This window comes from Anoplopoma fimbria, chromosome 12 (assembly GCF_027596085.1).
Source record: "Anoplopoma fimbria isolate UVic2021 breed Golden Eagle Sablefish chromosome 12, Afim_UVic_2022, whole genome shotgun sequence".
NCBI lineage: Eukaryota > Metazoa > Chordata > Actinopteri > Perciformes > Anoplopomatidae > Anoplopoma > Anoplopoma fimbria.
The window spans coordinates 18,240,913-18,267,277 of record NC_072460.1 but is presented as its reverse complement, the minus strand read 5'-3'; the positions used below and the strand labels follow the sequence as shown (position 1 = coordinate 18,267,277).

General features: G+C 40.0%; 1 protein-coding gene across 1 annotated transcript in view; it reads left to right on the top strand.

Annotated features, from left to right (window-relative positions):
• Positions 1 to 4,792: 4,792 nt before the first annotated feature.
• The window catches only part of LOC129099920 (teashirt homolog 2), a 38,990-nt gene continuing 17,417 nt past the window's right edge, over positions 4,793 to 26,365 (top strand). The window contains exon 1 of the mRNA XM_054609367.1: positions 4,793 to 5,094. Coding sequence (XP_054465342.1) covers positions 5,055 to 5,094 — 40 coding nt within the window. The 5' untranslated portion in view covers positions 4,793 to 5,054. The remainder of the gene's footprint in view (positions 5,095 to 26,365) is intronic.

The following is a 26,365-nucleotide window of genomic DNA, read 5'->3' as shown; positions in this document are numbered from 1 at the left end:
CTGAATAAGTAATAGCTCTTTGTTTTAGCTTTGGTAAGTTTTCACAAGAATTACATGAATTACATCTTAAAATCAAGCAGCTGCTTTTGACTGTATGCATGTGTTGTTGTTCCGCTTTGAAAATTATGAAGCCAGACTTCAATCACAGGCTGTCCATTGTACATGAAATTTCATCTTCGGATTAAAGACAGGTTTGGATTTCCTCAACCGTCCTCCTTTTGTCATGAGCATTATAATTAGACTCCTAATCGTTGAAAGACTGTGTAATAGTGCAACCACATAATATGAATGAGGCCAGTCTTATGATTTGGGAAATAGTCTCAGGTTAAGTTTTTAAATGTTTTAGATTCACAGAGAACTTGTTAATGTGAGCAAGTCTATGTATAGAGTAGTCATTTGGACATTGTTTCCAGAATCACAGTTCTGACCTCGAAAAAAAGTGCCCATGAATCTTGTTTGAGAGTTAATGTTTACTAAACCACAGGGAAATAATGAACAATGCCTTCGTTTCTAAATTTTGGAATTCCTGCACAGATACATAAAAAAGAAAAAAGAAATTTCACTTGGATTTTCAAGAGAACAGTTATAAATACTTGAACTGTGTGAACTCAGATCCAACCAATTAGATATAGAAATGTTAGAGAGAGGGAGAGGACAGACACAAATGTCAGAGATGGAGAAAAAGGAAATAAAACAGCTTAATTGCAGAATTGTCCTCTTTCTCATTGCACTAGCTGAAACCCAAGTAGGAAAGAGTCCAAAATGGTTTGTATTAAGGGCATCAGTTTCATAAGCCAAGGAATCTGTAATACTGAAATGTTAAAGAATTCTACATGTTTTCTTATTTTTCTGTGTGCACATTTAGCCATAGAGAAATGTGATAAAAAAAAAAAACTAATTGCTTTTAGGACAAATGTAAGTCCAATATTCTTTTAGCTCTGTTTTGGTCTCCACTAGTCACCAGTTGGAGACATCGAGTGTGAGTAAACCAAAACTGATGCAGGTTGTTAAAGCAAAACATAAAGCTAATAGAAGCCATAGAGCTGAGTATGAAGGGAATTGCAGAGTCGGTGATAATTCTCATCATCAGAAACGACTCCTTTCATGGTATACATAGTCATTTGATAAATTGCTCATATAAAAAAATATTGACGTTAGCAACATTAAGGTCATCACAGTGTCATTTTATTGTTGACCACGGCTGGGGTTAGTGTGATTGCCAGAAGGTCTCGTTTTAAAAACTTGAAGCTTTGTCTGCTTGGCGTTTGGCCTCGCTATATTTGCATTTTTTGCAGCGCTGTGATCTCCAATTCTGTAGCTCTTTTGGACGCGTGTTTATGATCGGGCACCCGGTTGGCAAAGGGCAGGGTCTCTGCAGATACAGATACACACTTCTAGTGGGTCATAAGTGATGATTGAGGGGGATATTTTTGTTGTATCTTTAGGAAAAATCCTACCCATTCTTCCTTTAAGTATTAAGATACACAGGTTTTTGGACTTTGGACAAAATATTACAGTTCAAAATAGTGGGCGTCTGATATGTAATCTCATGTCAACTATCTAACAATGACATTTGTTGGATCAGAAGTACCGGAGGTTCAATCAGTCAATACGAGAATCTAAAAATATTTCCAATTAGTTTCAAAAAAGCTTTTCTTGTATCTGGTAGCCATATCAATGAAAAATGTAAATAAGTTGTGTAACTGGTTTGGCCTTAGGCCTTTGAAATGTTACGTGAATTAATCCTGTAGGCTTCTATCAGCAGCCATGACTCACATTGTGTGTGTCTGTTCTCTCTGTCCTGTTCTTTAATATCCCAAGATACAACACTGACTGTATGTAACATTTTAGGTTAACTGGAAACTCCACTCCACAAATGGTGTTTCTTCACCTCTGAGCGGTCCAGAATAGACTCTGAAGAAAAATTGAACTTTCTCAACACTTAAATGACAAGAGGTCAAAATGCTGGCTGCCGTCAAAAGACACTTTCTGAAAGCTGCTTTGTCGACAATAAATTAGAGGCTGATTTTGTCAATATTCCAGAAGTGCCTTGGGAAATTTTCTGAGTCAGAGATGTAATGAAATCGAGCGTAGTTGAGTGTAAAAGCTCAAACAAACATTCAGAGAATGTACAAACTCTGCTTCTGTTGGTAAGAGAAGCAGCTCCGGTTCTTGATGAGATCTCAGATGAAATGCGAACTGATCAGATTTCAGGCTTCGGCAGACGTCCGCTTGTTTAACTGGCAAGATCTTTAAATTCAGTTTAAAAACTTTTTTTTATCAAATATATGATTTCCGTTCAACTTTAGGTTCATACGCGTGTCATGGAAAACAGGTCAAAGTTCGCAAACATTAAGTTTTGTTGTCTACTTTCTCAGCATGTGGGCTACATGTCTGCTTCTTCACTTGCAAAGAGAGCCACAGGTGGCTCCAAAAAAAGGCACTAACAAGACATATGTTTGTCACATTTTGTTACAGTGGAGGAACACACTTAAGTGAAATCTGTTGAAGTTGTATCCCGGAAAATCCTCAAGCAGCCAGGTATGAGAATTGCAACCATGTGAGGGAGGAAAAAGCTCATCAAGACTTAAGGGATGACAAATTCCACCATCTGCACATGGATCTGCCGCTGACGCACGAATTTGGTAAGTGAAAAGTTTTTTAAATGCAATCGGCAATCAGAAAAGTTTTTTGTGAACAAAAAATATGTGGGCGAGTCAGTGTGGAGATGCAGATGACGTACAGGTACAGCGAGTGGCAGCCGAGCGAGGCCATTCTGGGTGAGATAGGGTGGCGGTGGGTGCTGCTGGTGTAACGCCTGTCACCGCACACACATACACACACACACTTTGTGTACACACAGGGTGTTAAGAGCTGTCAGACAGGTATGGCTCAAGCTTGATCCGAGCCATGATTGATCGCACAGGTTCAGGTGGAGTTCACGGGAGGTCTCCGGTATCATTGGCAAAATGAGTGACAGACACAAAACAGGGTGATGGAATATTATCAGGAAGCCATTTGTAATGCGGGGCGAGCCTGGATCTCTAAGGGGTGTTGTCTCTCTGAAATGAAGTCATCCATCACCTCAACTTCATATTTGATTAGGTCATGAGTAGCTTTTAAAGAGAAAGAGATGCTTCAATATTGTGCTTGCACAGTATGATACAAAAGGTACAAATGATATACATGTACCAAAGTAAGAGGGCGTAGCATAAAAAGTACCCAGTTGAAATACTGAGAATTGTTAGTAAATTAATTTAAAAGTTAAATAAAAAGTCTAAAAATATACTTCAGGATCAGAAGTTGTACTTAAACCTCATAGAAGCATTTTACTACTCTGATTTCAGCAGTAGTTTGCAAAGTCCAGTTCTGTACACATGACTGTAGTAAAGTAAAAGGTATATTTTGATGAACCTCAGTACCTGCTTGTACAAAAGTAAAATACTTGGAAGAAAAACTTTTTGGGCATAAAATGGAATTTGACCTAAAATGATCGTTGATTAATCCATTAATCCAGTGAATATTTTTAGGTCTTTGGAGTGTTTGTTAGGGAAAACAAATTACTCGATGATCTCATGTTAGGTTTCATGGGCATTTTTCCCTATTTTCTGACATTTTTCATATTTTTTATAGATCAATAATGATACTAAACGTTAGTTGCAGTCCCAGATTAATGAGTTAATAATGCTCTCAGTTGGACTGATGGCTTTTATCAGTCATCAGATTAAAGATACATGTGCACATGAAGGAGATATAAACTGAATGTGATGATAAAATAAACATAAGTTTATGTACATACACATTATCCTGAAATGCCAGATGACCTAATTGTTTGTACAATAATGATAATAATAATTATTATTAAGTATGCGTTTAAATCTCACTGTTTACATTGCAGTAAAAGAGCCTATATTTAATAAAAAAAGAGCTTTGAAAAGTTATAGAAATGTAATCAGATTACACCACAAAAAAGATGTGTACATAAGGTTTTTTTAGTAAAAATGATATATATATTGCAAGTGACTTTATCAAACCTATGTTTTTTTTTTAAATTTATCAGTACTCTAATTCCGTGTTGAAGATGATTAACGTAAATGTTCATACAAGCATGTGTATCCTCACACAAAGCACGTTATTCTCTTCTTTGTGTTGGACTGAATTCTTACAAACTTTATATCTTTCATTCAGCGAGCAAAGCGGAAGCTGCAGGGAAGGATCTTTAAAAAAGAAAGAAAAAAGAAAGAAAAAAGAAACACACACAAAAAGAAGAAGAGCAGAGAAAGCAGAAGCCCGGCGATCACACACACACACACACACACACACACACACACACACACACACACACACACACACACAGCCCGAGCTTGCCTGGCCTCTGTTCCTTTAATAAACTCATGGTTATCTAGTGTAACAAATGTCTCGCTGCCATCATCAAGTCCAGGCGAGGAGGGAGGAGTTTTTAATGTTCAGTTTGTTCTATGGATCGATGTCTGCTGGCATCGCCTCTCGCCTCGCCTGCTCCCGTGCGTAAGATCCCGCACCACCACCACCACCACCACCACCACCACCGCTACCGGGACGCCTTTACGCGCATTCCCTCCACAGTATTATCCGCCGGAGAGACCTGCCTGCGGGACTGACTGACTGACTGACACGCGTCGATCAACATATGTGGCACTGATGGACAAAAGCGGAGGGTGAAAGGAGACGAATCGCAGCCCGTAGGAGGAGGAAGAAGAAGAAGAAGAAGAAGAAGAAGAAGAAGAAGAAGAAGAAGAAGAAGGTGGAAAGAACAAGCCCGACTGAACATCTGTTTCCCCGTTGAAAACGATTCCTAACTGGATTTTGTTTCATAGTGAGAGACACTGAACTACTCCGAGAGACAACATAAAGACACGCACACACACACACACACGCTCTCTCTCTCTCTCTCTCTCTCTCTCTCTCTCTCTCTCTCTCTCTCTCTCTCTCTCTCTCTCTCTCTATGCATGGACTATCGTAGACCGCATTCAGATTTCACCTGGGCACAGTAGTGAACTGCGACTCCAACAAAAATGCCACGGCGGAAACAGCAGGCGCCCAAACGGGCTGCGGGTAAGCCATTTATTTAATCTGTTATTACTCTTCTTCTTCTTCTTCTTCTTCTTCTTCTTTATTCTCTCTGTATTAATATGAGTGTAATATGTGTGTATCATCTTTGTTATGGTTCTCTGTATAGCTCGCCTATAGCACATGGTTCTCCCCCCCTCAAACTTTTATCATGTGGGACCCCCCCCCCCAATAGATTTGCATCAGACGCAGGTATTTACGCAGGGTTTTTATTTTTTATTTTTTTTTTGTAGTTGGTTCGGATTTAGTAGGCTCCAGTTATATAACTGTATGTGTACTGTGGTGAGGAACATGGACACAGTTCTATCTGTGCTCATAATGGATTTAATACTACTGAAATATAACTCATTTTCATGTGACCACCAGATTCTGTTAAGTGCTCCAACAGTGGGCCTGGTTACACCGTTCTGGCACCGTACTGCTGTCAGAAAGTCAAATGGTAAAACAATAGGGAATGGTTGCAGCATCACAGGCTGCTTCTGCAGTTGGAGGTGAATTAAAAAGACTAATAACACAAATACCAAAGAAAGCTCGTTAGGATTTAAACAGACAACAAAAGCTGTGTACTAATTTCCCTGATAATCCCGTAACATGGCACGCGGGGATTTATTCATCTATTGATCAGAAAGTTTGGTTTGCACCCACAGTTTAAGAAAGCACACAACCCGCTTCAGTGTGTTTTCATTTGACCCTCTTCAAGAGCAGAGAGGGGCTGAAGGATGTGGAGCCGCTGTATCCGTAGCAGATGAACTCTGTATGAACTCTTCATAATCTTAAGGACAAATGGAGAATGGGTTTCACTCACTCACACTCACACGGACACACACACACACACTTGCACTCCATCCATTCTGCTGGCAGAGAGATGAGGACGCTCACACACACACACACACTCACACACACACACACTCACACTCACCTCCAAAACACACAGATTTCACCTTTTTGGTCAGCAGTGTAATTCAGAAGAATCCACCATGTGTTTGCGTGCCGTCTAGTGTTTGTGCGTCAAATTAACAGTGTGTTGAATACATCTCATCTTCAAAGAGGCCCTCACACAGTTTAGCTCAATGTGTCAACTGTAAACTGGTTTCATGTGGTAACGTTTGTGTTTTCTTTTCATAATTTAGCTCTTTTGGGACACTAAATCTCAGCGTTTCCTCTCTTCTAATAGACACCAAAACATTCCACAAAATGTTTCTTTTTTTTTTATATTCTTCTCCCCAAAATGCGCTTCTCCTTAAGAAAATGTTCACATTCACAAGGTCAAAATCTATGTTAAACTTGACCTTATTTTACTGCAGTCTTTGCGGTTCTACTTTATATGATTTCTTTTTTTGTGCCTTCAAAACTGCCTCGTTATGATGGAGCTGGTGGATTAAAAACTAGATTGATCAATGGTATTTCAGCGTATGAGGATGCAATTACTTGGTTGTGGTGCGTTGAGAAGTTATCAGTCTTTATTATGGTTGCGGATGTAGCAACCAGATGGCGATTGTTCTCTGCCAATAATAGCGTCTCTTTATACCCGCTTAAGATACTGAAACCCTTATCTGCCCGGCACACTCTCAGTTTACACATACACATGTACGCACACACACACACACACACACACACACACACACACACACACACACACACACACACACACACACACACACACACACACACACACACACACAGGCACAAAAGCTCTTGCTGCCATACAGTCACACACTAAATATTTTTCCCACATTTCAGCCTCCAAAAGCCCCCTTTTCTTAAAAACAATGCCCCCGGTTTTTATTCAGAGAACTTTTGAGAAGATGCCTAAGTGATCCCTTTACACGCTCTCAGCTGCCTCGCCTGTACTCTGGTAAATGTGTCAGCCCTATAGAGAAATAAGCCTTCCAGAAGAGTTTCTTCATTGTTGAGGTAATTGTCTCCTCTTTGACAGGCACATTCATCAGTGGCTTAATGGTCAATCAAAAGTTGGCAGGCAGAGTGTTTTCATTCTTTCCTATCCACTACATTAGGAATACTTAATCAAAATGTCTCCCGGTAATGGCTGTGAAGAGTTCATGACTGACTGATCCGTTGTCTGTGCCGATAGAAAATTAACAGCTCGGCACTGGAGAGATGTGGGCCTGCAGATAAACAAATTGTGCATTAATATTTCATCTTCAAGACCTGGGATGTGCTATCAAGCGGCGGAATATTCCTGGGCTGTGTTGTCATTTTTCTCGCGTTCATTTTTTTTTCCTTTTTTTTTTCTCCTGTATTCTTGAAGGCTCTTTGCAGCTGTAACTCATTTCACTTGATGACTTTACTGGGGTTACAGAGAGTGACGACAAATTGATTACCTGGCAGAGCAAGAATGGAGCGAAGAGAGACGCAGGCTGACAGTCATGTTATAATAATATGTTTAATGATGTGTGGAGGGGGAACAAGGAGAGAGGAGTATTGAAATAAGAGCATGGAAGATGCAAAGGAATGGGGTTCATTTTTTTTGGAGGGCTCTTAAAGATGCAGTATCCTTCTTGGTGGAAATAGCATTTTGCAAGGTGATGTAAAAAAAAAATAAAAAAAGAATCCATCCCCAGCTCAACATTAATTCAGAGGACATTCGGCATCCAGGGTGCTTGTAATCTCCTCTGGGAATTGTATTATTAATAGGCATATTTGTGAATGTGGGACCACAGACGTACTAGTAAAGGCCAGTTGTTTCTGATTTACTTCCTTTGCATACATGGTTTGTATGGTAATGTAAAATGCCAATTACTCACCGGTCCAGAATAGGATGCACTAAACCTTTGTTTTATCATTGAGAAAGCATCACTAAGACAGGCGGCTATCAGGCCACAGATCCCAGGTTGAAATGTGTGTATCAGGTTTATACATGGTGTAAACCTAAAGCCCTATAAGTGCATGGGATGCATTTTTGAGTGAAAGGAGCCATATGTTATTTTGCGGCCGTGGGAGTATTCCTCTTACTGTTTTTTTAGGTTTTTTTTTTACAATAGCTCTGCGCCTCAAACCGTTAGCCCAATTTGCTGTTAACAAGATAAATTGGAGAACAGACAAAGGCATTAAGTGTTGCAGTGCCAGCTAGTGACTGACAGCAGCTTGTGGGAATTGGCTAGCAGAAATTCCTCCTAAGTGGTTTGTTCAGAAAACATCCTACGATCAAGGCAGATGTTGTTTATCCAGTTTAGGTAGAAAAAGGAAGTCCATTTTGAATGACAAAGGCTGGGAGGAAAATGGCAGCAAATACAATGATGTCTTATATATATTTTTTGATACCAGATTACCACCCTCTTGGGTTTTTTTGTATCACAACACTAATCTTTTGTCTGCAGCCATTATAACAACATTTCATTTTGTCTTTGGTTTGCTTAAATTCATTAACATTTGTTACACATTGAGAAACAAAAAGAGAATGATACTCGCACTTAAATGCGACTTAAATTTTTTTATTTTTTTTATTTTAAGTCTGTGTGTAATATCCCTGGTGTTTTTGTCTTCAAGGCCACATTTGATCTCTGATAACCACATTATAAATATGATGATTAATATTTTTTATTATTTTTGCAATTATGTGCATGGCCGCTCATATTTTTGCCATTCCAACATTCTCCGTATGAGATCTGATTAGCTGCAGGAAACGGCAGTTCCCATTGGCTGTAGCGTTACTGGTTTAGTATCTGTGTAATCAGGTTAACGATTGAATTATGAAAATGACCAAATGGAACAATATTGTAAAGACAGATTACAAAACGACAGCATCACCTTTTTTTTTAGCTTTTGAAATGTACAGAGTGAAGAACAAAATCTCACTGTGTACTCCAGAAAAAAAATAACAATATATAAAAAAATTGGGCAAAGGTCCTTGTTGGCCTTGGAAACCAAATAATGTGATTGTAGCTATATGAATAGTCTCAATGTGCCATTTTGATCATTTTGATACTTGGATTGTTTTACTGTATGAGCATGGACTGCAGTGAAGCTCTTCTTCATGCACTTTTCAATGCAGAGATGGGAATTTGTGCACATTCAACAAATCAGAATTCATACAATGAAATGTGAAAAGCTCCACTTAAAACCAGATACTAGTTTATAAGAGTTTCACTTTGTCAGCTGTTTTTTATTTTTTATTTACCCATACTAAATGCAAAACTCTTTCTTGAGTAAAGTTGCTCAGAGACATTATCATTAGCGGGCATTGAATCTTTATATTTTTCAGTGCACTGCATCTCTCTGGATTGATATCAACAAGGCAAATGTTTAGTTTTGATCAAATCCAGCGTTGGCTTATGAGCACACCAAACCATATAGATGCACTTTGTTGCAATGCTTGCAACTTTCTAACTTGCAGGCGCTCCCCATAGAGACACCCTTTAATAACTTTCTCCTCATCAGCTAGTTTTCATGCTCTATATTCTTACTACAGTAAGAAGAAAGAAAAAAATACTAACGTAAAGTCAGGTGGTTTTTAGTGTGATCCCATCGGATTTTTCTCCTGCATGCCAGTTAGGTGACAGGTGTAGATAGCTAATAGTTTGCGAAGGCTTTTGTTTGCGTGAGAGGCAGACAGGGTGGTGCACTGTCTAGGTGATAAGAACCAAGACTCCTGTGCCCTCCAGCACATTGATCTCTCTCCTCCGCTCTGCGCTCTCTCCTGTGTGGAAAAAACAGCCTGTTATGATTGGTCTCAAAGCAAGAGCCTGTGCAGTGTTGCACCTCTCTACAGCAACTGCTCATTCACCTTGCCTTCCCTCTGAGACCTGCACTAGTTTCCAGGCAAATGACACAATTTGATATGCCGTTGGGGTGATTCATGTGGATAATGTTTCCATGTGATCATCACTGCAGAAAAGAGACTATTTCTTGTTATGTTTTTTTTGTTTTGTTTTTTTCTTACTCATTAAGTCTGACAATAACTAGAATATTGGGAGAGTTTATTGCGAGCGGGCTAAAACTCATTATTTCTGCTAGACATCCCAAGTACAAAAGAAATTATGTTATGGTATTTTGTCCAGGTCCCCACAGATATAATGATTTACAGAGGAAAAATAAGAAGGAGACTTTATGGCTTGGGTTGTTTCATTTATGTGGATTTAGAGGATAAGAATGCAAGGCAAGCTTACAGTTAATACAGTAGCACCATGGGCCTGGTATTGATTACAAGGAGGAGGTATGGCATGTTTTATAGGGTTTATGGTCAAATGCACTGCACCTCATGTGCTTTGTATTACTGTAATGATAGACATTCCCACCATTGTTTATGCCTTTGTAATTCATATCATCTGCAGTTTTGTCAAGAGCACGTCATCTCTTCTCCATACAGAGTCAAGGAGATTTAAGTGAGGACATCAATCTTGTAGTTGTTGACCTACATGTATAGTCAGTCAGAGGGCATAAACGTTGGCCATATGGTCTTTAAAAACAATCACAGCCGGATCAGGTTAAACTAACCCGAGATGCTTTTGAAGGAAGTTGCCATATCATATTTTTTCAAAGCCCTTTACAGCTTTAAAAATCCCTGTGTTCTGATGTCAGAGGTGTAGACCAGCTCATGGATGCACTGCTTTTATTAAGAAGCACCTTGGATGATCATTCAAAGCACCATTTGTGCAAACTCTAAAGGTCATGATTTAAATTTTCATGTCTAAGTTGAATTTAAAACAATATAGCACGCAATGATGCAAAATGCCTCGCAATGAACGAATGTGACATTCCCCTTCAACTAGGAGCGCCCCAAAAAAATTGAGAAAACATTAATCTTTTAAGTTATCCGGTGTACCTGATTTGCTTCTTATCTAATCCTTAATGAGCTTCAATTAAGATTTATTATGCAAATTAACCCTCAGCTGCTACCGACTGCAGGAGCAGGAGCTATGACAATATTGTGCTAATGGTGTGATCTGTAACAATTACAAAGGTAAACTGCCTTCACACTGCATGCACCACAATTCTCCGAGAGGTCAGTCCGCTAAATATGCATTCAGGTGTTGTGGAGATTGGGAAATTTGTTTATTAAGACTGTGTTTCGACAACAGCGGATACGATATCGGAAGTAATCATACACATTGCTACTGTTTGTAGCTGCATTCTTCATATAGCAATAACACTTATGTAATATATTTTAGTTTATGCATTTACTCTTCTAAAGCTTATGAGTCACATCTGGAGAAAAATATTATTGGTTTGTAAAGAACTCATTTCCTGGCAAAGTGAAAAGTAATTAAACACTTTTCAATTTAAAATAAGCGACACATATTATTTAAACACTGTAAGATAGGATATGAACAGTCATTTATATCAATGAACTAATGTAAAACCCACTTTCATTTCATAATAAGCAAAACTCAAAATGTAGATGTGTCTCGGCTTTCTGATCACCGCGGTTACGGCACACAGTGAGGTCACGACCGGAGGAAGTGCTCCTGGACACTTAACTTGAGCACTGTATGAAGCTGTGAACCTTGCACCTTTTGTAACTTCATTCAGCACGAGGCTGATGGCTTCCGGACAGCTTTATAGCCTACATGTTTTATGAGTCGTCATGCAGCGCAATTACATAGGACCTAATTTGATGAATCAAGTCAATGTTTCACCGGCTCCGTTGACCTTCCTGGCCTGTGATCTTCTGTCTCTCCATGCGGGTCAAACAGAGGCTTTCACACTTTGTACAATTCAGTCACACTCTGGTAGAAAAAAAGAAATAAGAAATGAACATGCGCCTGTTATTACAGCCAATCAAGAATGTACTGATTCGTAATGAGCTATTGTCGGTTTGTTTTAAATAGCTTTGGCAAACCATCAGTCCAAATGAATCAGTTAATCAGCCAGTCAAAGCAAAATAATGTATTTCTAAATTCCCCCATGTTGCAGTGCAAAATGAGTCCCTATATTTCTGATCTTTGTTTATATTTATATTACATGTTATATAGACTTAGTGCCATCAAAATAAGCAAGCAGAAATAATCACAGTTGAATGTATTTTACAGCCCTCACCCCATAATGAACTCCAACTGAACACCTTAAACTCTCTGATTTAAACTGGTGTGTTTGAGTGGCACGGCCATAGAGGCAGCATGCACGAGTAATAAAGAGCAGGTCACATTCTACATCAAATGTATAATTGTTTTTGATTTGATGATTTACTAAACCATCAAAGCAGCCTATGATATATCTACTAATAAAATATGTTTTTATTTTTATTTTATGAATCAAGAGCCACAATGTTTCACACGACATCGTTAACCTTTATTCACTATAAATGTGATAGTCCACCGGATGGTTTAACTACATTTAACAAACATTTAGTTTGTTTAATTGTAATCCTACATATTGCTTAAAACAGCTCAAGTTAGAGCTTCACTTACAAATTAAAGACATAAAATAGTTAAGTAACAATTTGAATCAGTACAATTGCAATGGAGACCAAGCAGCACCGTTAGCTGGCTAATTGTTCCACCTATTGTTAATGCTTTCAGTGTTGCAATCTAACAAACTCTTCTCTCAATAGAAACGCTGATTTGGGGGATAGAAACTCCAGCTTTCTAATTAGCAAAGCTTTCAAATACCGAATGGCTCATTTGATAGTTTTTTTTTGTGAGCAGCAAACAAGTTTTAATGTCAAACTGAATGTAAAGTGACGAGAATAAAGAGTTCGTTTTTTTATCAGGGCAGGGGATCCAGTGGCTCCCGCACCATATGAGACACATTAAGATTCGGCCCCTGACACCGCGAGGGTGAAAGTTTTTGTTGAAGCCAAAATATGGACATGAATGACAATATAATTTACAGTATGCCTTTTTGTATTTAGTGATAATGTTTTTAATTGATATGATTGTGATTAAAATACTTCTGATTGCACAGTAATTTGTTTTAAAATGATGTATAATTACAGTACCAGCAAACATGGGCAAAAATCTTGAAATCATTACAAAAAATTACTAAATGATTCTTAATTTTCAATTCAATGTGCTTTACTGGCATGAATGCATAAAAAACAATGTTGCCAAACTCCCAGGTAATAATGACATTAAAAATAAATATACTAAAGCGTCAGCACAAACCTAACAGCAACAGTATTTCTCTTGAAAAAGACTCTTGTAGGTTCAAACATGCAGAAACCAAAAGGCATATATAAATCCATCTAGATCAAAATGTTTAAAAGAAAAAAACCTGAGAAATATTACAACACAAGAACAAAGAGCAGACTAATTTTACCTTTAAGATTAAAGTGTTAAAAAAAAGGTAATAAGCATGTGTAAATGTTTGTTTTACTGTATGAACTAAAAGACAATGAGCTGTCTTTGATTGTTCTCTGAATGAAAACGCCCAACATTTGCTTTATTTTAGCCCTAATCCTGTACCTAAACTACCTCGGAGACTCTGCACCGCATTGTGTTCAGAGCCTGCTCCTGAGGGCTGCGCCTGCCTGTTTGTGTCTCCAGTATGTGCTGAGCTAGTCTGTTGAAACAGCTTAATTGATACTCATTAAACAGCAGTGACAGCTTAGGTGTCCGTGATGAATGTAGAATAATTCTGTTGTACTTACAACTTGATTAAGGAGAAGCACACAACATGTCGGTGATGTAGCCTATGGCTTGGCCTATATGCTCTTACGAGCTACTTAAAATGATCAGTTTATCGGCCCTGCTACCTGCAATAGAGTGTGTCTTAGATAAACAACTTTTCAAACTCTAAATACATTTTTTTCCTTTTTTTTTTTAAAGGGCTTATAATTTGTTTGACTTTGAGTTTGATAACTTGGAAAGAGTAACAACTAAGAATAGACTTAATCTCAAAGTGTGAATAATGTTGACTTTGCTTTGTGTTTATTCAGCCGCAGTCTGGCATTTCCATACAATAATAAAGTCAATGGATGTCAGGCAGATGAAAAATGTGCATCTTGTATTATTTCAGTTAAAAATTAGAGGCAATTGGAATTGGTTCAAAATTGACTGTCTTTGTAACGAGTGCATGACGAATGGTATAATTTAGAGAAGAAAATGAATGCTGGGAAACCAAAAATATTATTCTGCAGCATTTTATATGCCATGATATTCCATGAAGATGAACTAATTTCACTAAATACCCCACAAAATCGACTCACAATGATTTTCTACATCATCATAGAAACCTAGTCCCACACAATGGAGATCAGGCCATAGGGGCATATGGCAGATACTCAACTTATCATAATGTTATGAAAACGCTACATTCAAATCCTTATAATGTTCTTTATCAATTCCCGTGTTGCTTCTCGCTTTGCCGACATCTGTTCAAACTGATGCTCTGCGCCCCGACAAAGAAGAGCCCCCTTTCTTCAAGTTAAGAACACATGACAAGAGGGGGGGATTTCCGAGGATGGATTTACAACTTTATCCTCACATGATTAATATTACACAGGGAGGTCTTTGTACAGGAAGCGGCATGTCTAATTATGGTCCAACTGTGTCTGACTGAGAGCAAACATGATGCCAGAGGCTGCCAGTGGGAACACGTCACACACATGTTACAAGGGGGGGGTTTGCGTGGTGATGTCATCGTCACCCAAATTCCGCCATGCTAGGCCCATCGCAGGGTTGGCAGAAGTCAGGCTTTCAGTGTAGTCCGTCCAGCTGGCAGCAACCTTCTTTAAACACTGTGGATGTATTGGATTTAGCTTTAATAAAACCCAACAGGGAAATGTTTTTGCTTTTTCAAACACAAAAATGATACGCATGACCTCACTACAGTATGTCCACATTTGCTGTAGTGTTAAGGGCAGATGCAGATTCATCACCTTCCCCCCCCTTTTACAAGAATTTCAGGGACTCCACGTCCTCCCACGTTTGCCTGTTCGTCATATATCTCAGCGCAGACATTCAAGAGGTTGCTAGCCAGAGCAGCCATAAGTCATCCTGCCTATCAAGACGAGACTGCGTTTCTCAGCTTGGGTTTTCAGCTGTTTCTTGTAAACCAGAACAGCATTCTTAAGATTAACTGAGTGACAGGGAGTCCTCTAAAAGCAAACTATAATAGTACAATATGTTACAGTCATATTTTATGGGCCTTTAGTGTGTGAGGCCAAATGTGTGTGTGTGTGTGTGTGTGTTGATAAACTGAAAGGTCTAATAGGCCTGCATTGCACCTTAGGGAGCGTAGAAAAATAATGGTGCTGTGTTACTGCTGTTTTTCATTAGGCTGATAATAGTAATACAGGTGTGCGTGTCACAGGAAACCCGGTTAGACCTGGTCATCCTCACTTGTCACATCCGATGTGACAAGGTTATTCCTATCATCCTTTATTTATTTTCTAAAGCTTGCTCTCAATACGTCGAGAGATCCTTTGAAGAACACGTTTTTGTCTTGAAGTATGTGTGCTTCTGTGTCTGCCTGCTATGAAAAATAAATAAAAAAAAGTCATTGATATAGAACTAACTGTCAAAATAAGTCGTGTTCCATCCAAAACCGTTTAAGTTGTCAAGGACATATTTTCCTCCTTCCCATATCCTGACAAACATTGAGTCAGCAATTGTCTGTTGTATTTCCAGTGCTGGTATCTCGTGCTCCCCCCAGGCCATTTTAAAGTTGTAGAAAGTGGTCATTTTCTCTGTGTCAGTAGGAGGTCAGTGTTGTGGCAGTCAGCAAAGCTATTCAGTCTGGTGAAACAGAGTCTATTGGGAACCCTAAAGACATTTTGTCCGGCGTAGTCGCCGCTCGCTGTCTGTCTACATGCCTGTCTCATTGTACTCACGGCGCTCGTAGAAAGTCTAGAAAAGCTTGAAACATTTGTCGGATTATTTCCAGATCTCCAAACTTTTAACTCAGACCTGACGCACCTAAGGCTACTCAGCTGTCAAGCGACTACAACTTTAAAATCCCCCATGAAATTGACATATAGGATATCCTTATTGAATATTTGCATAGTTGCTTCTTTCTGTGTGGCCATTTGTCCTCCTGTCAAAAGCAGTTCTTGTTATATTTAGCTCCTATTCTGTCTGGTGTCTGTCTACCTGTCCCTCTAGCTGTCTGTCTGACTCACTCTGTCGGTGACTGACATGTCCTTTCTGCGCTGTATAGTGTATCCCTGGTAACTGTCGCCACAGGCTCACTCATCACTGAAATGTAACAGAGGTCACACACAGATCATTGCTTTCGCCAAAGGCCTTGACTTTAACACAGAGTGACCCGAGCAGGAAAGTGGTGCAGCGGCTGGTCAGCGAAGGGTCTGGAAATAACACGAGAATGATCTGCTCCATCATCACTATAATAGAGAGTCGGGGTGTTTTTACTTGGGTGTAGAAACCTGGTTTGGATGAGAGGGAAAGGTGAGATCGACTGTGTCTGAATCATATCTGATTTATATGAATCACAGAAATATCTCAGATCATACCTGCTCATATGTCTGACCAGAGCTCTACTCATATTTTCCACACTTACTTACCCACTTATATTAGTAAGTCTAAGTGTGAGTCAGTCAGTGTTTAAGCCAGATTGTGTGGGAGGGGCTCAAATGGGCCTTAAATTGATAATGAACACTAGACACATATACAGCTAGGTTTGTTTCGATTAAACTGTACAAATAAGAATATTTAGGGAATTGTAAAATCATAACTAACTATAAAGCAAGGACTCTGTCTCTACGTATGTATGTAGGTACATGTGTTTATCCCTCGCATATCTGGAGAAACGTCCATCCAATCTACTTCACTTTGTGGGTGTATTCCTGGGGACCCAAAGACATGCAGAGTTGGTGCCATTTGAACAAAAACCACATTCGATATTAATAAACTTTGAATAAAGAAGCGATTCTGCTCTGTGCAGCAGCGGGGGCGGAGCTTCAGGGCTACCATTGACTGTAGGTCACTTTTGCTGCAGGATGCTGGATATACTAACCTTACAACCAAACTCTTCTCCACTCACTTGGAGACAGCGTGAGATGAGCTGTTCTCGAGAACCATAAAGAATGCCCCTTTGTTTTATCAGGGTCATGCCATTATTAAATATTTAATTAGCATTTTCGCTTGAAGTCATCTTTAAAATAACTTAAAAATTCATCTGTATCAAGAAAACAGCAAAAAGACACAATCCTTGTGTTAAAGAGAGCACATTCCCATGTTGTAGTTGAGCTAACTCTTGAAATAAATGTTGTAAAAATCTTAAACTGAGAAGCCTGCTAACAGCTTGATTTAATGGAGGACAGTTGGGTTCAGGTTCTAGTGATGGGTCATTGCCGTTCTGGCTCAAAACCTGAACATTGCACCAAATTATTTATAATCTCACTGTTGGTCTCTAACAACAGGATAATGTGGCAGCCGACCTTGTTGGCCAAAATCTCATTAAACCTGCAACCAGTAACCTTAACAATGTAAAACAATCATATCAGTTATCACAATCAACTTCATATGTTATCATATGCACTTCTGATTCTTTTGGAATATGGCTTGTTTCTTTCCATTCAGAGCCACTGCTCTTTTTGCAGCCTTGAATGGCTCCCTTTAAGGCTGCTATAATCCCTGACCAGGAATGCCTTTCACCCTCAGTGAATTAGTCGTTGATGTGGTGGATCGGTTGCACCCAAGTAGCAAGGGGGCACTTGACTCTCCGGCCTCACTGCTGCTGGCTCTGTGCATCCAAACAGTTTTCTTCTTCTCATACCTCCTCTGCCAAATCCTCACATGCCACTGTGAAGCAGTGAAGACTTCTTGCAGAGAGTGATAATTTATTCCTTGTGACGGAGGATGGCTTTCGTAGTGGTTGATCAAGTTCTGCATCGGTAGCTCTGTAAAGGTTCACAAGGGGTACTTTTGATTGTCCTGGTGAAACAGGAAGTCAGGTGTCACATGGACATATATCTCTCCTTATCAGAATGTTTCTACTCGGTTTAAGTCTTTTTAAGACAATTATTTATATTTGAAGTACCTGCCCTTCTACAGCTCTCCTCACCTGTTTTCCCCGTTTCTGTAAGTTCTGATGAAAAAGAGAGCCGTTAAGCTAGTCAGTCTCTGTGTGCACATGCTTGTGTTTTTATGTGCCCTTAATTGTTAGCTGTTTGTGCGTGTGTTTGTATGTGCGCGTGTCTTCATGTTTGCATGTGTTTCCTGCATGCTCCATGGCAGGCCTCACAGCCTGGCAGCGACCCAGCTGAAAAGTTCCGGTACTGTCCAGACGCATCCTTTAGGGACCTCATCAGCCCCTGAATTTCCTTCCCCTCACGCCTGAGGGCATCCATATTCATTTCCTCCACTGATTTGGGGAAAATGATGAAAGGCTGGCTTTTTTCCCATCTCTTATTTCCTGCCAAGGTTGCCTGCATTTCAATGCAACGTAAATCTGCAAAGACCTGAAAACAAGCTCCCATTTGGACATGACCAGTTCCATGTTATTAGTATCAGGCCGTGTCAAAAAGAAAAAGAGAGGCCCAGGGTTGTTATTGTAATAATACAGTGAGTTAATGTCAGAATCTTTGCGTGGATCAATGCACAGCACAGTATGTCAATATTTAGTCTTAAATCAGGCCCATTGTAAAGATGACTCACTATTGTCTGTATTTGCTTCATGCAGAATGCCTCCACTGTCTCTACATAAAAGTCTGCTTCTCATAAAATACATTTCTCATCCATCGTCAAGTTATGAAGGCTTGATGATATCATAGAGATAACTGCATTGGTTTGAAATAAGCCTGTGATTAAGCTAGTGGGTGGGTATTTACTCTTACCGGAGACGGGAAATGAACGTTAATGAAAATAACAGCCACATACAGTAATAACCCGTCTCTGTAATTATTTGCATGCTTTGATGATGCCATATATACTCAACACACACACGTGCACCTACTTAAGTAAACCTCAGGTAGACTATTAGCTCCGCTAGCAGGATCCTGCCCCTCCGCTATGCACAACAGTGCTCAGGGCGCGGCGGCCCGGCCCCAATGAAGGAGCGGAGTCGCGGTTGCCGAGACAACCCTAAACACACGTGTACACAAAGGAAAGGCCCCACTGTGAGAGAGGATCATCTCCACCTCTGGCTGGATAAAGAGCGGCGACGCTCCACTCACTGGAATGCGCTCCTGCCCTACAGGCGTACACAGCAGAGTGTGTATATGGTTTGCAAGCATCGCACATTGATCATTATTCTTGACACACCATTCATGGAGGTCTATACTTACAGCACCATAACTAGAAGACCGTTTTGGTGCAACTGTTTCTGCCTATTTAAAATCAAAGCCCATAAACAGTTATTACAAAAACTATGCTTGGAATAAGTGGGACTCTTTGATATTAATAAAAGATTACTTAAGCAAAGCTGAGAATTCATCTGATTATGGTGAAAACTATGACTCTCTATGATTTGGAGGTCGTTTTTCATTCCAAAATTGTAGGTTGAAATGTGAAATCACTCTCAAGTGATGATCTGGACAGCTTCATATCAGATACTCGCTTCACTGTTTTGTCTTTTGCAGTCGGTGTGACAGCTCACTCTCAAAAAATGGCACTTGATAGTTTTCACCAGTGGATTTATGGAGCTCAGAACTTAGTCTGTATTGTTGAGCTCCAAATCTGGGCCACATATGATAACAGAATTATCCGTCTGTACAGTAAGCGCGGGATAGTCTTGCAACTGTCTGTCATCTGAGGCCTGCAAGATGCAAAATAGCTGGTGGCTGTGGGAGTCTGATAGACCTCAGTTTCTTTTACAGTGCAGCTTTAACTCTACACAGAGAGTGTGTGGGCATGTATCACTCTGACCCAAACACACTTTTTCTGCTGACCGACGCAGTGAAGTAGTTTGTGTAGAGCAGCCAGAAGGCCTCTCTCAATGAGGGCAGGTTGTGTTTTGGTGAACACGGTGTCACCTGTACATACATTTGTATATAAATAAAACCGGCCCTCATATATATATATATATATATATATATATATATACATATATATATATATAGTACCAGTCAAAAGTTTGGACACACCTTCTCAGTGTCCAAACTTTTGACTGCTACTGTATATATATATATTATAAATCATTTTAGTTACATTTTCAACTGATGTAACTGAAGGGCTTTAGTCAGAATTTCCAAAGAAGTAGACTCTCTTAGCTAAACCAAACAGACTATTTCAAGTCAACCAACTGCTTTCCACAACGCTGTTCTAAAATTAATCAAATTCTTATTATGGTCCGTGCAGGTTGAGTTGCATCGGGCTCATATATAAAGGAGCTTTAATGTTAGGCCATCTGGAAAATACGGATTTTAAAGAGGGTGAGTAAAACTTAAGCACTGCTGCGGGAAAAAAAAGTCAGCTAATTGTAAACAGCTGCAGGTGATATCACCCCTCAGACTATTGACAAAGCAGTGGGAAAAAGTCCCACGGAAGAGCTGGGGATATAAAGGAACACTTAAATATAGTTTGACCTACAGAGGAACATAGAAAATGTCTGTTTTAACAATAATTATTCAGAATTTACTCAGCTCTCAATCATTTATTTATTTATTTATTTTGGGAACAGTTCCCACTGCAATGTTCTTCAGGCAAAAAAAAACCACGGAAAAGCCCATTCGATTTAAATGAATGTCAAATCCTGTGTTTACACATGACAAACGTCCAACATGGCTAATTGCAGATAAGTGTCAGGGTGAAATGTGTTTAGAGCCTTTTGATGGTGCAAAATGGCATCATGTATTTTAGTTTTAATGCAGCAGTGATAATGAAAACACGAGATTTCTGTTAGAACACAGAGAAATGTTCGTCTGCATCCTCAGTGTTTGTCAGCACTGAATCACAGCGGTCGTTGGGGTCGGTTTGGAAAGACAGACATCTTTATTTCATGTGGAAACAAAAAAGAAACATGCTACACTACATAATAATGCTGGATTTGTTTCCCCTATGTATTCAGTCATATAAGGGATTTGACACTGCTGTGTTTCAAATTGAGCAGAAACAATGAATCAACAGAAAGTCTATTTCAACAATTTTAAAAGTCTATTTCATTTTTTTTTTTATGTGACTATTTGATACATTTCTTTAGCTTTTTCCACTATCACAAATTTATGAAAATGTGTCAATATCTGTGGGAAAATAACATTTTGTGTATCCATTTTATTGACAAAACCAAAAGATTAATCATGAAATTGATGATTTGGTATGCTCTACCTTTGTCAAGCTTGAAAGGAGTAATCAGAGTTTGCCATCTTGGTTCGGACCAAGGAGTCTCTGTGTTGTTGCACAATATAGTGTACGTACAACATGATTGGTTGATGCCTTTAATCGCGGGCTGAAAGCTCCCCAAAAAAAAACAATGCTGCTGTTTTGCTGCGTAATATTTGCGTTCTTTATTAAAGTACTCATAACAAAAAAATAGTTCAAAAAACATATTATAATGCAAAAAAAAAAGACCTTTGTGTTGTTATTTTTGGCGACTTGTCCAGTATTTCCCAGTGTGATCCAGTTGCTGCTTGTACTGGAGTGGTGCAGCCTCCAGTGTTGTCCATGTAGTCGTGTGCTGGGCACCATCTTGTGTCCTGAGCAACAGCAGCAGGCTGTTCCATGGCAGCACACCAGCTGCCTGTAGGAGAGAGAGGGAGAGGCGCTGGGCCGGCCAGCTTCAGATTTGGGTCTGTGAGTTATTGACCCTCTTTGATAAACCCCTCTGAATGACAGTGGCATAATTCAGCCTAAAAGTTTGCACTGTCACCGGGATGAGCTAACTGTCTTCGCTGAATATATGGGTGCAATTTTCAAAATAGGTTTATAGCAATTCTTGGGAGAGGAGGGCGAGATAGTGATATTACTGACTTTATCACTGCAGCTGAGCAGCATCTAGCACCTCTCCCCTCTGTATCTCTCTATTCCTCCGCTGTGGAGCAGTGAAGGATCACACCGCACATACATTGTAGGTATTACTAAAGAGAAAAGAGTCCGGCTCTTAGAGGGGGACAGGGAAATGATATGTCATTATTACAGTAATGCTGTGTTATCCACTCTTATCATGAGATTATGTGTTTTCTTCTTCCCGCTGGTTGTATTTTACATTAAGTTTAGTATCTTAACTCAGTGTGTGTCTCATTGTTTGTCTTCTTACAAATGGATCTTGTACACTGGGTATCTGGATACACATTTACTGTGGGTTTTTTTTTCATCATAATTTTTCTCTGAATTAGTATTCAAGTGCAGTTTCTCATGTTGCTATGAAAATGTCTCACTTAACTGTTTTCCTTTGCAAATAATATAATCTGTGGTCTAATGTGTAATTTAAGGATATCCAAATTTGCGGAAAACTTTTTCATTTTTCGTTTTATTTGATTTTCTACGATTATCTATCTACATTCATCCTCAGAATTACTACCTGAAATGAGTAATATAGAATCACAGCCAATGTAATTTAACACTAATGTGAGCCCTGTTAAGCAATAGGCAAAATAATGAGTCACCCTCTCTATAAACTGCACCTTTAATCCCACTACATTTTTCTCACTCAGGCTGCATTCTTAATGTATTTTCGTCTGTGTAATATGAACAGCTCATTGTTGAAATCTCACTGAATCTTCTCTCTTTTCTTTTCCCTTTCATGTGTCGAGACAGAATCTGAACCCGTAAGGATCTAATATACTGAGCACAGTATAGTGCATCCTATAAATTGATTTTGACCCAGCCTTTGAACAAAAGGAACACTGTTGCATTGCCATCCGCCGCTGATGCCACTCCCTCTTTGGCTCACACTGAATACTCTCCTTTAATAGTGTGATGGGTGGTAGCTGGCTGACAAAAAAAAAGAAAAAAAAGTGGCTTATTTTAGTTGGTTGAGGAGAGGTGGGCAGGGCGAGGATGGGGTTTCTGTGACTGGCACCGATCAATCACTGTGAGGGGAAGCTAATGAAGCAGGCTATGGTTTATTAAAGGGTTAGCAGAGAAAAGATTACTGCGGGGCTCCAGCTTCCCAGAAGCCCAGGGAAGGAGGATACAGTGCACCTCTAATGGCTAGAGGGCTAACCATAAAGCAATCAAGGTGTTTGCTCTAAGCTGGCACATAGAATGCGATTTGGGCGTGGATACAGATAGTTATAAAATCTGTCTTTTTTTGCAATAGCGCAGGAGAAAACAAAAAGAATGCTGCAGGTTTGGACTCAGATTCTCAATTTGATGGTAATGCTTCCAACAAGAAAACAATCGTACTGTTTCACAATATTTCACGAGCCCACATTAGCCCTTGTTTTGGCATTTGCAAATACGATCCTGATTTCAAGCCGACGTTCATCGGGTGAAGTCTGTAAAATAACCTTATCCTGAAAAAAGTCAGAGCACACTGAAACCGAGGCACTCTCTGAGACAGTTTGAAAGACAAATGAGTAGCAGGGGAGTGAAAAATGCAAAGCAGATGTTTTTCTCACCGTTTTTAATGGCAGCGAGACATTACTGATGCCATTACAGAGACCTTTTATGGCTTCTTTTAATCCCCTGGCCTGCCTGAGGAAAGAACCCCCTTGTGGTGCAGAGTAGCCTCTTTACTTCAGAGCAACAATTTGAACCCATTTCCAACTCACTTGCCTAATCTGCCACAGGGTTTTACATGGTTTCCTCTGTAATTATTCTGCTCTGAAATCAAAGGTAAAGAGGCATTAAAATACACCTCTTAGGTAAACATGTGCTGCTCATCACGTCGGGCTCGACTCAAAGTGTCTTTTGTAATAACTAGTCCCAAAATACTGCAGCGCTAGGATAGTTTTTTTGTTTTCCCTGCCGCAACTTTTGGTCGTCCGGTTCACATTTCCCAACGATGATTGATGGCGAGATCCAATAAGTACCTTGTAACTCCAGTTCCACAGTCACATTTGGTTTGCTAGATTTACATGCGGTGCAGTGTTCGCTGTCTGCTTCCTGCATCAGAACCAACCTGTAAAGCTCAGAGGAGCACTTACAGGGGTCTGGTTAGGGGGCTAAAAATGAGGAGGAGATGAACTATACGGCTCCATCCCACAGTCCAGCCGACAGTATATCAGCGGAATCGCAGCCGCTTGGGCGTGTGTGTGAACCGCTCCACTCATAAATATCATCCCCCCCCACACACACACACACACACACAACCCCCTCTCCCTCCTCCTCCTCACACCACCCCAAAGGGGGCCTCTCTGATGGTGATGGCGAAAGGATGTCGCTGTCTGGGTGATTGAGTGCTGCTGGTCCTGGCCCTGGGCACATCTCCGCGCTCTGAGCCCGAGTGGAAGGCCCACCGCTGAGCGCTGGCCTGAAGGGACTAGCCTGAAGGCGAGCAGCCGCACAGCAGCAAGATTTGCCTCCCTCTTTCTGTCTCTCACTGACACAAGAAACACCAACTTTCTTATTAACAGACAGAAGGTATTAAATCAGCTGAACATCTCTATTGTAATGTTTGTTCAATACAAGCTATATTCTATACATGTTGTTTATATATGTTATATATGTGCGTGCACTAGCCTTATCTGAACTTGCACCCCCGTCTCTCTAAGCCTTTGTCAGTCTCACTCACTTAGAAATCTGAAAATAATCAAGGCGCAGTAATTAGCCTCACTTGCTGCATTGTAATTGGGGGCAGAGGGAGGTTGCTCATCCTATATATATTTTTTTTCCCCTGTTTGATAATTGCAGACTTTAGCGTGCCCTCTGTTTTAATTTTTTTGATCCTCCTAAGCTCGTTCCCATAGATGCCGTTGCTATTTTAATGCCGTGGCTCTCGTGCGTTTCATCAGTCAACGGAAGCTCCAGCGTTTTGAAAGAGGGGAGAGTTCATTTTGGAAAACCCACTGTCTATTCCCTTTTTGGGTTTCAGCGCCATCAGCCTTCCCACTGCCTCCACCATGAGAGCCTTGACACTGTCCAGGTCCGTCCTACTTGGCAAGAGGGAGAGCTACAGAGAAAGGCAGAGTTTATTTCCTGTTCTTGTGAATCATATATCAGTACAATTCCCCTCTGTGCTGTTTGGCAACGGCGGAATGACGGGTGTCATTTATCATACGGACTGAAAGAGGCTGTGGGAAAAGGGATTTGAATTCTTCTGGAAGTGTGTGGACTCTCCTTAGTGGTGAATCATTAAACGGAGGAGTTTTTCAACAGGGATATGAGTAACTCCTTGCGCTGGTACTTTGTTCCCATGTTTCACTGGCTGGCTCAATCATTAAACGTCTCAAAAATAAGATTCACTAGTTTTATATAAATTGTGAAGGGACATGGCATTTAACTTGTAATTGGGGATTTTTGCCCTGCTGGATCCATTTAGTCGCTCCTAAGTTTTTGGTTTGCAAGAATTATATTTAAGCTAATTTGACTTTTTCAAATTTGATTAACACTGCATTTGTCAGCTTGTTGTCCTGCTAAGTGATGACATTTTCATCTTCACTATACAGTTATTTTCTGCTCTCGCTTACGTTGACTGGTATTTAAGATTGTGCTTTATAAACATTTTGCGTTCCTTTGGATTTTTTCTTTTCACTTGTCAGGGACGGTTACTATTTCCTACACTTTGAGTTGGGTGATCAAAGAAAACCGACTTTTGATAGACTGTCACCAGCTCCTCAGCTGCACTGGCAGAAATAAACGTGTCAAGCTTTAACTTATCCTCACAAAAACATACTCCTAACCCCTGCTGCTCTAATTGAGTGTAACTCCCAGAAACCTGTGAACACACATGCAAAACTGAGTAGATCATAAATCAGGCTTCTATAGACAGCCGCTGCCACCCAAACCCCTGCCAGAGCCTCCCCAAAGGAACTACTGGTTTCCATGAGCTGGCTGGAAATCAACCTTTCCTTTATGATATTTTTGTACCCACCATCCAGCCTTTTTGTTGTTTTTTTTTTAAATCTAAAAGTTACTTGAAGTCCTTATCAAATGAAAAGTGTCAATAAGGTATTGTATAGGGAAATGCGGCTCGCTGTGTTTCAGCTGTCAGCAACTGTTAGCTGTCTCTCATGTGCGGATCACAAAGTTAAATGTGCTGTCAGCAAGTCCTCAGCTAGAAATAGACGTGTTGAGGTTAGCCTGAGAAGAACCGCCACCCCCTGCTGCCCAGTAGAATGTGGATCCATCACATAATGTGAACACATATCAAATCTGAGCATAAAGGTGTAATGAAGCACATTTTCAGGTTTCAAGGTGTTGGAATCTGCTATGAAACAAAATGATCCATAGCTACCTTTTGGTGTGTCTTTTATCTGAAAGACTGCATGAATAACACATCTGATGTTGATACTATTTGGTAATATTTAGCTGTGAGGCTACAGCACCGTGCAGTGCAGAGGTCTGGGCTGCTTTCC